This window comes from Columba livia, chromosome 5 (assembly GCF_036013475.1).
Source record: "Columba livia isolate bColLiv1 breed racing homer chromosome 5, bColLiv1.pat.W.v2, whole genome shotgun sequence".
NCBI classification, from domain to species: Eukaryota; Metazoa; Chordata; class Aves; order Columbiformes; family Columbidae; genus Columba; species Columba livia.
In genome coordinates this window covers 39874091-39888811 of record NC_088606.1, presented here as the reverse complement: position 1 = coordinate 39888811, position 14721 = coordinate 39874091, and the positions used below count along the sequence as shown (strand labels likewise).

General features: G+C 46.6%; 2 protein-coding genes across 2 annotated transcripts in view; one reads left to right on the top strand and one right to left on the bottom strand.

Annotated features, from left to right (window-relative positions):
* The window catches only part of CDAN1 (codanin 1), a 37263-nt gene extending 26716 nt beyond the window's left edge, over window positions 1-10547 (bottom strand). The window contains exons 1-8 of the mRNA XM_065065886.1: window positions 10415-10547; window positions 6990-7690; window positions 4988-5212; window positions 3395-3588; window positions 2862-2981; window positions 1884-1962; window positions 1379-1499; window positions 231-340 (exon numbers count right to left, since the gene is read on the bottom strand). Coding sequence (XP_064921958.1) covers window positions 231-340; window positions 1379-1499; window positions 1884-1962; window positions 2862-2981; window positions 3395-3588; window positions 4988-5212; window positions 6990-7690; window positions 10415-10510 — 1646 coding nt within the window. The 5' untranslated portion in view covers window positions 10511-10547. The remainder of the gene's footprint in view (window positions 1-230; window positions 341-1378; window positions 1500-1883; window positions 1963-2861; window positions 2982-3394; window positions 3589-4987; window positions 5213-6989; window positions 7691-10414) is intronic.
* Window positions 10132-13065, top strand: LOC135579665 (uncharacterized). The gene is made up of 2 exons (XM_065065907.1): window positions 10132-11345; window positions 12173-13065. Exons 1-2 carry the CDS (start codon window positions 10676-10678, stop codon window positions 12829-12831), a joined length of 1329 nt encoding a protein of 442 aa, XP_064921979.1. The 5' UTR covers window positions 10132-10675; the 3' UTR covers window positions 12832-13065.
* Window positions 13066-14721: the final 1656 nt, after the last annotated feature.

The following is a 14721-nucleotide window of genomic DNA, read 5'->3' as shown; positions in this document are numbered from 1 at the left end:
GCATCTACCAGAAGTCTCAATAACTCCTGAAACATTAGGCTGTTCTTCTCTAAAGACATTAAGCATTTAGCTCCTGCAGTCAATATGGACAAAGACTTTTTTTTTTTAATTAGAGTGAAAAATGTCAAGAATTTTCTACAGCATGTAGCATACATGAGACATTCTTAATACCCTTTGTTCATGGTAAGATTATACGCATGAGCTATATAGTAACAGCAGAAGAAACTTACCTTTGTTTCTTAAATATGTGAAATGCTCTGTCACTGGGGAAGTTAGAGCGATTGTCCGTCTCTGGCTGGAAAGAAACAGACTGAACGGAGCATGGCAGCAGGAGAGACACCTAGTAAAAATATAAAGGTAGACATTACTCTAATACAAGTCTCCAATTTATCCAACAATCTGAGACCTATAAAAAGCAGCGAAGAGAGGTCATGGCGAAACAAAGTATCACTAGTTGAGTTGTTCAGACACTAGCCATTTATTAAACCAATTGCTAACTGCTAGTAAACACCAACAGTCTCACAACCTACATTACACTACAGAGGTAGAAACACTCAGCATTATGAATAGAAGCATCTCAGTTCTCTCAGAAATCACAACCAGTACTGATACAGTGTGGCAAGAATGATCTGCAAACAGCCAAAGTGTACCTCCTATATAGGGCTCCAGAGAACAAAGGATAGTGGCTGGCTACTCCTATGTTATTCTTCATTCTCCTATTCAAAAAGCCTACGTCTTCAAGTATCTAGAGATCTTTATTTACAGTTTTAACTAAAAAGTTCAGCTATTGACATGCCCTGGTCTCAGAAAGTACATGGTACTTTTTTTGCCAAGAGTAATTACTTTTTTCTAAAGGAGAGATGAAACAAGGTATAAAATACATTAAGGAAGGTATTCCTACCATCCAGCTTTAATCTCCTAACTCAGATGGTTAGATCAGGAAACCAGTTTTCACAAGCTACACCGAAGCTCCATTTGCCTCAAAGGAGTCTGTAGCTATGAAACAAATTCACTCATTCCAAACTACATTCTGATATTGCATCTAACCAATCACTCTTCTTGGATCCATGTTTATTAGATGAGAATCTCAAAAGCAAAATCTGACCCTGTCAAAGTCACTGCTTCAGGTCAGGGCCATGAGCTCAGCACAAGGCTGGCCAGCAGTGATTCACAGCTAACAGTCACTGGCCGTAGCAATTCACTCACCCACTGACCAAAAAAAAAACAAACCAAAAGTAGCTTTCAGACACCTGCCAAAGACAACATTACAAGATACTCGAAGGAGAAGGAGTGAGATTTAACATCAAAGTCATTGCAAATAAAAGAGAAACACCACAACGGTTTGAAGCAACATCATTTGAGGTCTGCCAGTTCTTACCTTGGCTGTGCTGTTTTCATAAGCCTGCCTGAGCCTCTCGTGCAAGGCAGGAGAAAAGGATGCAATCCGTTCATTTTCAGCCAAAAGCTTCAGCATCCCCTTTTCTAAACGGGAAATTATTCTGCCAAGAGAACACGGATAAAACACAGACAGACAGACATAAACAACACATGATCAGACCTAAAGAATTGCTTATGCTCCTTCTTTATGAGGCTACCAAGCAAAGAGTTCTAAGCCCCAGGTACCCACTGTGAACTCCTACCAGTATCTCTAGGGCCACGTTTTATGACTTTTGCATTCTTGCATAATTATACTGTAGTTCAGTAGACAGATCCATACAAGGAAAACTCCCAGACACCCAAATCAAGGTCAAGTTGTGTGTTTCTGAGGCAAAACTTAACAACTCCATGCCTGTAAGCAGTAAAACTCTAAAATCCAAGCACAATTCCTTAATTTCACACAAATCTCCAGACATAAGCAAAAGAAAAAAAAATATTCAACTCACTCATACTGATAATCCAAGACTTGAACAGCAAAATAAACACAATTGTGAACACTTCGGAAATGCTGTCTCCCTGATGCATCTGAGGTAAAAAAAGAAACGTGAGACGACAGCACGTATCCACCATTTATAAACTAGAAGACCAACAATTAACTCTCAAAGAAAGCGGGAACTGTCATATCCAAAAAACAGTCTTCCAGACCAGTATCCAATTTCCAGAAGTTCCCACTCCCTGCCACCTGAACAGACAAATCCTCCCATTCCTATTCTTCCTATTCTAATGGCAACTGAATTGTTCAGTGCTGAATGGGAAAGAAAAGATTCCTCCTCAACATTCTGGCCAACAGTAAGCAGATCCAGGACAAAAAGCAGACCAACTGCAATCAGTCGTCATTTGCTGTTCCCACAGCTGGAGACTGTGTTCCTAATCTCGGTCCTAAGAATCAGTGAGCAGCAAAACCAAGGTCAGTCAAATTGAGGCATCTAGGGGGAGGTGAGGCACGTCTCATCTTAAAGCTACTCTTTTGGGTTTTTCAAATCTATGTCAAAGTACTAACCGCACCAAGCTTAAGTATGAATATGCTAAAAACAAACAGAACAATTACATCTCTATATAGGCACTCATAACCCAACCTTAAATTTAAGAAACACGCAACTGATCAACAACAATTTCAAGCTGCAAGGACCAATGGAGGAGAGACTTTAGCATGTCTCCTTCCCTCTGAAAGTCAGCGTTGGCAAGTAGCTACAGCAAATCCCACACAATAGCAGAAAACTAGATTCCAACACTATCTAGCAACTCCACTCTATCATATTGTGCACACATACATGATTTTTCTCAGCATCTCATTTGAGTCCCACAGTGGTAATAAGGCACTTTTATGGACATAAAGACTAACTGTCAAAGCTAAAGGCAATTCCTCCATATCACATTATCATCCCATGGAAGTAGCAGTCTTTCCGCTTAGTACCATTGCTTACCTTCACTTCTTTCATTGACTTCAAGGTCACTATCCCCATCTTCTGCAGAAGAAGTACCTTTAGATGTCAACAGCTGCAGAACAAAAAAGAGCTCCAGAAAAATATTCGGCACCAGGTTTTCTGGAAGAGAGGAAATTAGATACTGATAGTGGATATTCAGTATTGACCTGCTTTAATAAACGAAGGCAAAAAGACAAATAGCTGTTCTGTGGCACAGTCAAAGAACTCCCTCCCCACACACAGCCACAATGTAAATCAGTATGGGAATTACAGGAAAAATTTGCTAGGGAAGAGTCTGGTTTCAGACAGGGCTACACAGCTTCAGCCTGCTGCAGCTCTAAGCACTGCACCAGGTTCACCTCCTCTCTAAATTCTGTGTTGGCCAACTGGGTTGGCTTAGTTTATTTTCGTAGAAATTGTTTGTACATAGTAATTGCCCCACAACTTTCGCTTCTCATCTACCTTCCCCTCACAACACACAAGCAAGTTCAAAGCTCAAAGAAATGTCAGCCTCGCATCTCCTGGGTCTTCACCTGTTATACACGATGAATAGAGCTGCGCCAGACACTCCAAATGTTTCTTGCAGGAAACTTTAGCAGGATTTGCACAGGTCACCAGATGGCTTTCAGCAGGAAGGCTGGCACTGCGAGCATAGCTAGGCTTAGTAGGAGTACCAGGATCAAGGGATATCCCTGCAGGAGAAGATGCCTGGTGCAGCAATTTGCATCTGAAATTCAAAAGCAGCAACGTACCATGTGACTGAAGATGATACACAGCAGCCATGCGGCTAGAAGAGGTCTTTCTCTTATAGTCCGGCATGAAGGAATTCCTGCAACAACTAACCATGTCATTTACACTGTCCAGAGCTGCTTTTAGCATGACAGTATTTTAACTCATCTTTCCCTTAATGAGAAAGGGTCTTGCGACTAGCAATCACAAGACTCAAAAGAATCACATTCAAATTACAGCTCTGCTAAAATAGCACGGCACTTTGACCAAATTATCTAAGTAACATGTTATTGCTTCTCATTTAAATCTATGTTTGTTGAGAACATGGAATCTGTTAAGAGACTACATCCTAAAATAAAATTTGGATATACAATTTCTGACAGCTAGACACAAAATCTGTGAAAATAAGGTTCACATAAGGTTCAGATATATTTGTAAGTTAATGACACCCTGAGAAGATAGATCCAATACCACTAAGTGAAAAGGCAATGCAACAACTGATGAAACCCCATACTGGCAAGTTAAATGACAGAAGGAACAAGCTACTTTAATTGCTGGATTATAAATCAACTATGATTACTCCCATACAAAGATATTGTAACAAAAATATACCTACAGAGGTCACCAAAATGCAGCAGCAGAGTGGTGTGTGTAAGACACATTAGAAGCAGCAAAAAAGCCAGTAACAGCAATATCAAATGATTGTTAAAGATCCCAAAGGAACATCCACGCTTGGAACATCATACCACGTCTTACCACATTGTCTCAAAAGTAAAATCTTTACAAGTCACTTTACAAGCTGTGAGGAAGGCAGAAACGTTTCTAACTGCAAAGAACTTTTTCTATTGTCCTATTGCTAATAGAACTGCTGTGATGAAGAACAAATTAGTCCCAAAATGGGAGTAGAAAGGTTATTAAATAACATCTCCCTTTCAAAATAATTAACGCTTCCTCTACATTTGCATCATTAACTCATTTCCTTTAAACCAGACTATGCTTTCCATCACAGGTGCAATCTTCAAACACAGCCTAAATACACCAGCTCAAACCCACTTGCTTCACATGTGCAATCTCAGGAAAGCTGCACTGGCAATAGCTACACTTGCAAGCCCATGAAGAGGTAATCTTATGAAAGCAGTGAGGACTGACTAAACTCCTGAAGCTAACGTGAGGGCCATTGTTCCAGAGTCAGCATACCTCTAGAATCATGATCTAGCTGCATTAATATCGTAGTCTGATACCAGAATCACATTTGATTTTAGGCAAATTATAGTTAAAGGTTACCAATATCTGTTTCGGATATTTTTCTGGTCATTTCCACTCTGATATTGGTACCACCTTAACACAAGGGAATTAAGAATGAATACAAGCTTATCATCACCCTGCTCAGACTGTACCGTTCTTTCTTCAGCATCTCCCTTTCCTCTTGAAGGCTGTTGCTCATCACAGACAGAAGGTTTCCTTCCTGGACAGCGGTAAAGGCCTCAAGGTTTGACCCAGATGAAAACCGAGCAGATGGAGACTGGCTGACAGGTGTAGAAGTGAAGCACATCTTTGGTTTTGAGAGAGGGCGCTCAGCACTTACAGGAGTTGGGTTGATTCGCCTTGATGGTTTGCTTTTGCTGAAAGAGTGAGAAGCAATTCCACTGAAATCAAGCTAAACAACAAAAAAGGTTAAGTTTCAGGACAGATATGCATGCAACTCTTCCAGAAGAACCTAATGCTAAAACAAAATGGATATGGAGTTAGGATATTGAATTTCTAAACTGTACATATAATTGCTGACTTTATTTTGGTCACTGAATAAAAAGTCACAGAGCTACAGACTGCTAAAAACAGCCTGCTGACCCTTGCTGCAAAATTAATTATCAATAAATCGATGCACAGAATACATAACACAGTGCCACATAACCCTTTCAAGCACTTCTAATTCAAGAGGACAGGATATGCCTCATTTTAGTAAGAAACTAATTCACCAGCAGCTTCTAACACAACCAGGAGAGTAAAAAAAATCAATAAAATAAGAAGTTGCCATTGTCTATCAATAAGAGTCCAGGCTCCCAATTACCATAGGCCCTTTTAGTTTATGGAAACCCATCCTTCCTGCATAAACTACCTAGATTTGTCCTTCAGGAAGAGTCTCAATAATGCAGTAACAGACATACTGGAAATGTCATCCAAGAACATAAAGCATCACACTTCTGAAGAAAATGTTGGTTGCTACATATTAATTGCTATGGTGTTCTCAAAAACTGCTATAGCATTGGCTTCCAAACACTCCATGACCTCCTTCCTTACTATTTTTTCCTATTTGGGTGTAATGCAATCAAGGAAAAGATATTTACTGTCTATGCTGAAAACACACCCTATCTCCCTTGGTCAAAGCATCATCTAGAGCAGGGGTGACAAACTCATTTTCCCCAGGCGGTCACATCAGCCTCATGGTTGCCTTCAAAGGGCCGAATGTAACTTTAGGACTCTGTAAATGTAGGAGTAGTTACATTTATATAGTCCTAAAATTACATTCGGCCCTTTGAAGGCAACCATGAGGCTGATGTGGCCCCCTGGGAAAAATGAGTTTGATACCCCAATCTAGAGCATCATCTAGACCCAGCGCCTGGATCTGCTGCAGAGACCCACAGAGTTATCAGTTTTCAGCTGTAAGTTTACATGTCCAAATATAAAAATCCCAGTTTCAGAGACCAGTGCCTATAGAGCAAACAGGCTGACATGAAAGCCTTTTATTTGGTAATGTAGATTTTAGAGAGTAAAATCTGAAAGAGGACTGAGGCAATGACAACACAAACAGCTGCCCAGATTCTAAGCCAAAGTCACCAGGGAGACCAGGCCTTGCTGCAGACCAAGGAGAATATAGGCAACAGCCAGCTATTTTGTCTGTGATCACACAGTACAAATGAGGCTGCATGCTAACATCTGTTACCAGAAGCCACAGAATGTCAATTCAAAAGCTTTTTTGCTAGCATCGGTAAAGCTGAAGAGCCTTCCAGGACTGCTCTTCATTAGCAATTGCTATTGTGTTAAATGAAAAATGTGAAGAGGCAAGATAATGCTGACTTGTTAGAACATGGAAGGACAAAGATATGCTTTGTATAATCTGGTCTGCACATCGGTAAGCTGCAGGCAGCATCATGAGTGAGAAACTAAAGAGGCGTCTTGGCTGAGTTCACAGAGTAGAAACCTGAGTACCTGTTGAATCAATATACCCCTATGCGGCAACCGTAACAAAGCAGTTCTGACCAAAAAGCCCAGAAGCCAGCCCTCGGGTGTTGTTTATTACAGCATCTTCTGTATCTGGACACACACAACAGGATGAGCTAGTCAAGGAACAGTAACCAACAGCACAATCCAAATGAGACAATGAGGCAGACTTGCTCTTACTTTGTCCAGCCAGAGGCAGCACCCATGGGTGGAAATTCCTCCAGGTTGTTAAGATTCAGTTGGCTGGGTGGGGATCTGGCAGAAACAAGAGGCACTTCACTCCGCTTCCTCCTCCCTCCACTCCATGATACACTGTCATTCTTTCCATCTTCCTCTTCAGCAAGGGAACGTCCCAGATCCCGAGCTACCTGACGGCCAGAAGCACTGACAAAGCTGTTGCCTTTCCTCCGGCCTCGTCTCACTGGCAGGGCTTCAGGCGTGGCTGTGAGGAAGCTCCCCAAGCTGGCCTTCTGAGATGACCGTTTCTCACCATGGTTAAGCACAGGGCTGTACCCAAAGCTCACGCTGCTACTGGACACTGTGCTAGGGAAGTCACCACAAGGGCTAGACAGGCTTGACCCAGAAAAGGAAGAGGAATTGCTGGATGCCACAGGGGGAGAAAAGCTGATATCTGTGGTGCAGGTGGTCACTGAAGTCCTTTGGGAAAAGAGCTGCACTCGGCTGCTGGTTGCGTGGCCTGCCCTCCTTTCTGATCCTGTCCTTTGGCTCCCATGGGCCTTGGAATTAGGAGTTTTAGCAGGAGTAGAAGGCCCATTAGTCAGGATCTGGCTGGTCTGCTCCCTTAAAAAATTTAGCAGAAAAGGCACAAAGTCTTTCTGAAGCAAACTAAGAGATACCAGCTTGTCATGGATGTGGTTCTCCTACAAGGAAAGAGGACAAAGCATTAAAGATGCTACCTGATTCTTTCTTTCCATGTGCTCAGACTCATTTAAGTAGTAACGGTGGGATGGCAATATACAGTAAAAACCAACGTGACTTATCGAAGCAGATCACTGACGCTCACGTGACCTTAACCCTGGTCACAGATCTGAAATTCAGCCTGCACGCAAGCAGGAGTCATTCACTTTAGTCTCCAACTGGGAAACAGTGGAACTGTTCCATGGAAACACCAGTACTACATACTGCAGCTATGACCAGGGAGAACCTGAAGCAACTGTCACCCTTAAGTCCAGCATTTCAAAGACATTGATACTGAAGCAGCTAGTCCTAACAGAAAAATCTAAAACCTGACATTTCTCCATCCCCTATTTGTCTCTGAATGCCACCTGCTTCCACAAAGGGGTGCTACAACAACTGCTGAAGCACTTGGAGTCCTGCAGTGCCAAATACAAGACCAAAGTTGCTCTTCCATTTCAATTAAATAATTTTGCTCCCTTGAGACCTCACAGAGGTCTAAACAGAGACTGTGCAACTTTAAGGTACATGAAGTTTATACTTAAGAAACAAAAAAACCCACCACAGACTCAACACATTTACAAATCTAAACAAGTGGTGATCTTACAAGGGTAAATCTGTACAAAAAAAGAGCTCATATTACATGCACAATTCAAAGATTTTTATGCTGGGTAAAATTTCTTTTGTTCCTAACCCTGCACCAGGTTTCCTGCCTCCTCTCAGTAAGATCCAGCAACAACATCACAAGAAGCTCTCACAGGCAGCAACTTATTCCTTACTAATATTAAAATAATTGCATATATATTCCTACTCATTTATATTGACACATCTGCTAGATGAAAAGTCAAGAGAGTAAATGCTATTTCTGAAGGACTTTTTTATATGAAAGGAGTCAGTGAAAGCACAACCATGACTGGACTTCTACAATCCTGAACACCTGTGCTGAAATTCCCATTTGAAAATCTGAGACCAGCTCAGCTTCCTGGAGAAGCATGAGCCTCCAACACAGACTGGATAACAAGCCAAGCAGCCAAGGCTCAGTACTTCAGCACTCCAACACTCAGTGAAAAATCACAGGTCAGAACACAAACCCCATGAGGTGTCAAAAGACCCAACTTCTTACCAGCTCCAGTCTAAAACTGCCAAGGAAGGCAGAGCAAGACATCACGTATCATTTCCTTAGGTGCTCTCCCAGGTTAGCATAGAGGCACACAGACAATTAGAGTCTGTGCTATGCACAAGGTCAGGTAGTTTTTCCAGCTTTTCAGAGCACAACTTGCTTTCACTCATCTTTCTTTGTGCAAGTTAACAGAGGTTTGGTTCCCCCACAGCCAGATAACAGCAGCCTGTCAACAGTCACCAGCTGCCAGTCTCCCAGTTACTTTCTCATGCTGAGGCAACTGAGCTGCTCCCAGCAGCGAAAGGCACTTGGCAATTCCCTTGCAAGGGCAAAGTTTTTGTCCTCCGCACCCTTCACTCCTGCAGTGCTGGCTGAGCTGCCAGCATCTCGAACTTCATAACTTCCACGGGTCTGCTTCTGCAAGTCACACTTTAGGAAACACTGGATGACATAAAATACTGGTCTCTTCTTCCCACAAGTTTCGGATGACAGCAATGCTTGACTAACTCATGTGAGTGACAGCAGTAAGTTTTGATTTTTATTAATACTAGGTAATACGCTATGAGGGGCTCAGGCAGAAAATGCTTGAAATAAAAGTTGCTTATCTTTGTTATCAGTGAAATACAAGCACTGACGGCCCATCTTCTATTACCACAGGAACCCGAACTATCCGTCCATATCCCATTACAAAACTAACCCTACTCAAACCCAGCAAGAACTAGCTCCGAGCCCTGAAAGATCCTCCTCAACGTACAGGCAGGACCTGCAACCAGGCGGGAGACGCAGCCGTGTTTGCACAGAGCCACGCACGGAGCCCCCCGACGCAGCCGTGCCCCGAAGCCCCAGCCCCAGGGCTGCTGACAGCTCCGTCCACCTCTCACCGTTACGTTCCCCGCCAGAGACGCGGGAAGCGTCAACCCCCGTGTCACCGCGTTTCCCCAGGACACCAGCTGCGCTCCCGTCCTCTTCCTCCGGTCGCCGCTGGCACACGACAGCCAGGGGATGCGGGCAGCGCCTTCGCGCCACGCTTCCCGCGGCAGCCACCGCCGAACTAGCCCTCCGCCTCAGTCCCGGAGCCGGGCGGCGCCGCGGGAGGCGGTGACCGTCCGGCCCGGGCGGCGCCGAGCTGCCGGCAGGCTCAGCCTGCGGGTTTTAGCGGTGTTCACACCGCCGCCAGCGCCGCTGCCGCAAGGCGCTACTCCCGCCGGGCAGCTCCCGGTCGCGGCTCCCCGCCGGCGGCCTCACCTTCCCGCCGCTATGCTAAGAGCCCGCCCGCGGCGGGGGCGGGGCCGCCGGCTGCTGGAGGGAGCTCGGCCCCAGCTCCCGGCGCAAACGGGCCTCTGACCGGGGCCACGGTTTGACCTGCGTGGGCTTCGCCCCTCACAGCGGTGCGGAGCGGCCGCCCCCGGCGCCGGGGTCCACGAAGTTTCCCGTACGGCCCCGGCCCACAGCGGCAACTGAGGAGGCGGCACGGCAACAGGCCCTGCCCCGCCAGAGCCAGGGTGCTGCGGGAGGGAGGGAAGGAGAAAGAGAGAGAGGGAGGGCGAGCGGGCGACCGGCCGCGCGTTACCTCAGCTGGGCGGTGGCTGTGGCCGTGCCGGAGCCACCACACCACGGCGCCGACCGCCACCTCCTCCCGCAGCAGCAGCTCCAAAACCGCCGCCATTCCGGCCCTGCCGCCGCCGAGCACGCGCACACCCGGGGGCGGGGCGGAGCCGGCGGCGGGCGAGCGAGCGAGGGGCGGGGCGACGCGGGGATTCCCGCCGGGGAGGCGGGGCCGGCGCGGGCCGGGCCCGGGGCCGGGCCCCCTCCCCATGTCAACACGCGGGGCATGGGGCGCCTGCGCCGGCCCGTGCGCGTCTTTTCCTCTCATGCGCGGTATTTGCTTCCCCAGCAGGGCCCGGGGCCCGGCCTAGCGGCGGCGGCGCCCGCGGGCCGGGGCGGGGGAAGGGGCAGCGGCAGCGGCGCCCCCCGCGGCTCCGCGCCCGCCCGCCCGCCGGCGCTGGGCGGGGGCCGCCCCGGCCCCCCGCGGCGGAGGATGGCCGAGGACTCGCCGAAGCGGCGCAAGGCGAATTTCAACGAGGCGGAGACGGAGGTGCTGATCGAGCAGGTGCTGAAGCACGAGCAGCTGCTGTTCGCGGCGGGGCCGGGCCGCGCCTCCCCGGGCCAGAAGCGGAAGGTGTGGGAGCTGATCCGGCACAAGGTGAACCCGGTGGCCGCCTGCCCCCGCGATGTGGAGGACCTGAAGAAGCGCTGGCGGGACCTGAAGCGCCGCGACCGCAGCAAGCTCTGCCGTCTCTCGCAGGGCTGCGGGCCGCCGGGCCCCCCCGCCGCCCTCGGCCTCCTCCTGGCCCCCGAGGACGTGCCGCCCGCCGCCGCGCCGCCCGGCCGCCGCCGCCTCCACCACCGCGGCTACGGCACCCTGCTGCCCGCCGAGGCCGTGCCCATCGTGGGCGGCATCGACACGCTGGAGCTGCCCGGCGCCGTCGTGGGGGAGATGGGTGAGTGCCGGACCGAGCCCCGGCCGCTGCCCCGGCGCCTCCGCCCGGCGTCCCCCCACCGCGGGAGCCGCGGAGCCGCTGCCCCGGCCCGGCCCGGCTCCGGCGCGCAGGGGCTGCGGGTACGAGCCCCGCTGGGAAACGTCCGGTTGGGATAACCGCCTCCGCTCCTGGGGAATGCGAGATAGACATATACATATGCACGCAGGCCTGGCAGATCTCGTGTTGCAGGTCAAACATGTGTCAAAGCAGCGAACAGTAAGCGCGATTTCCCAGTAGGTGCCTGTCTGCGAGGTGTTAGACCCAACCGCCTGTGTTCACACCTGTGGCACTCACTCCTGCAAATGCGAAAAGCCATGCCAGTGTGCAGCTCTAGGCAGTACAGAGTGCTGCGAGTACATAACTTTGTGTGTATCGGAGAGACATTGCATTAGTGTGCTGAAACAATCAACACCAAGGGATTTCTTGCAATCACAGTGTTTTGGCAATGCTGTTACTGGTTACCTCACGCGTAACAGCGCATTAATTGAGCTTGCAATGAACTTTGTCTCTTGGAACCCCAAACTCAGCTTCTGTGGTGGGGCCAGCAAGGGATCAGTAGTACGCAAATAAACAATTAACTGGTTAATGCATCTGTATGGTTTTCTTCCCACTTATAGAGGTAATATGTATTTTGAAGGCATCAAAGATAATGCAGTGCAAGTTGTAGAGTCTTGGTTCAAGGGCTAATCTTAGTGCTTAGTGGATGAGAACACATTTCACTGACCACCAAGGTCATGAAGTTTCTTACTGATTCTCCTTTGCTTTTACTCTTGTCCCATCTCCTCTAGGGTTTAATGATGATCCTGGCCCATCTCATCAATCCCGTCTTGAGAAGATAAATCTCAAAGAAGAAATAGTAGTGAAGGTGGTAGAGCCAGAAGAAAGCTCTGAGGACATGGCAGTGGTTCCACCTAGCCAAGAACAACTACCTTTTCTGGGGACATCGGGTGATGGTTCCTCTGGGAAGGTAAAAGCCAAGACAAAAGGCAGGTTCCAGGCAGACCAAAATGAAGTAACTGAAGAAGACCTGTTGCAGATTCAGCAGGCCCAGATGCAGGTGATCCAGTCTGGCTTTGACAGCGTCAACCACAATCTTCGGCTGCTGCAGCAAGGCATGCAAGATCTGAGTAACAGCCTCAGCATCATGGCACACACACTTGTTGCTATCAAAAACGTCTATGTGAAAAACAACACTGGCCCGACCACGTATGCCACCGCCTCTACTCAGACCACAGCTGGGTACCTGAGCCCGGGTTCCCCCCAGGTCTCCCCCACTGAGGACAGAGGCAGAGCACAGGTGGCTGGAAGCAGCAGCAGAAGCAGCAGCTGCAGCTCCAGCTCCATGTCACAAGAACCGGGTCCTTCCGAGTTTCCTAGGCCCCCCCTGAGAACCATTAAGAAAGAACATCCAAATGGCTGCTACTACTTCTGCTTTGCAGATGTGTAAAAACTTGAATATATGTAAAGTGACTGTGTTGTTAGGTGCTGTCGTATGTTCTGCTCCAGCCTGTGACTTCAAAGGAGCAAAGTGGACTTGCCTCCCATGTTTTTCCCAGTGGGAAACATTTCACTGAAGGTGGCATTAAACACTAATTACCAGTCTACTGTTTGTTAATAATTTTCTTCTGTTCTCTTTGTCCTCTTACTCCCTTAAAAAAAAAGGCAGATTTATTTTGATTAAGACTCTTGTCTGTATCGTCCTTAGTTTAATGTGACCTTTTAAAAAATAAAAGGCATGAGAGTAGGAGGAAAAAGTAACATGGATACTGACCAGCAAGAGCTGTCTTACACAAGTTGCTTAGTTTTTTTGATCAAATGTCAGAAGTAGTTAGTTTTTTTAAGTACTTGCTTTTTCTAACAATTATAATGTCAGGGGTGTTTGCACGGTTGTTGTTTGGTTGGTATATTTTGTTTTTTTAATTCTGAGCTGTGCAAGGCATCACAGGGAAAGTTTGACATTCCTGTTTAACTGTAGGAATGGTTTAGGACTGAGTTGTTGATTCATGGATGTACTCCTCTAAATTCATACAGCATTGCTCCACCTGCTTGTTGTTCATCTCCAGCTTGTCAAATGCACCTTTACTCAGAGCCGTTTCGTTTTACTGCACTAGCAGGGTAGGCTCTTTCTTGTCACATCATTAAAATAGAGAAATACAGCAAAAATAGTAATTGATGAGCAATGCCTGGTTTTGACATGGAATAATTTTTCACCATGTGGTTTATAAGCAGGCTGTATCTTTTGCAAGCCTTCTGGAATCAATACCTCAACATGTGAAATACAGAGGGCAAAAAATTTCTATATTGTTTTACATGAAAGGCAAGTTAGATTTGCTGTTAAACAAAAGGCAAGAGGGAGGGGCTGACTTCACTTCAGACAGAACAAATGCTCCTGCATAGTTTATGAAGGTTTCATTTTCACCTATCAGAGAGATTAATAAAATCTTCCATTCTCTTAACTACATATCCAAGGAAGAAGAAAGAGAAGGGAGAAACTATTGTCACTGGCACTGTACTTAAGATATGTTTAAGGCTAGTATGTGTAAGGCTTACATATTAGAGTTGCTCTACTTCACACAATTTAAAATTAGCAGAGGTGCTGTGTTCATACGTCCAATGTCCATACTAGAGGGGAAACAAAACCCCTCTCACCTGCAATTTTGTCTGATAACCCAAAAAGTCATGCGGGTCATTTTCTTAAGCATTTGTCACCAATATTAAAGTTCTACAGATAAATTTGACCTATAGCAGTGACTAGCTGCATTTAGTTTTCCAGCCACTTTGCACAAGCTCTCCTGCCACAAAAATTTAAGCAAATACATGACGTAGAGAATGGCAACCCAATTGTCCCTCTTCCAGCAACAAAAGAACATGTAATCATAGGGTAAGATATGTCGTTTTTGCAGTCAGCTTTGACAGAGCACTATACCATATGAAAATGTACTTTCAAGTATTTTATTTTTACCCGTGTACCATCATGGTGTACTGATCAAAGACACATATGCCTCAAAAACCAACACAATGGCTGCCTAATGAAACCTGAGCAGTCAAATTGTTAGCTGGTGTTTCACTTCAGTATCATAGATGGAGTAAAATATGCAAATATCTCACAGAATTAACATATACACATGTACAGCACATTGTTAATTAGGATTAATGCATTGAAGAGGAGGAAGTTCTTGTTTTCATGTTTAGCTTCACAAAAGGAGATGGTGTGGATGACATGGTGTGGATGACAGGTACCACTATCATATTTATAAATCACTGGTCTTAAAAATGGGAAAAAAACTAATCCTGAATGTGATTTTTGAGTCTATGTTGTTAAAAGCTTTCCATGCTA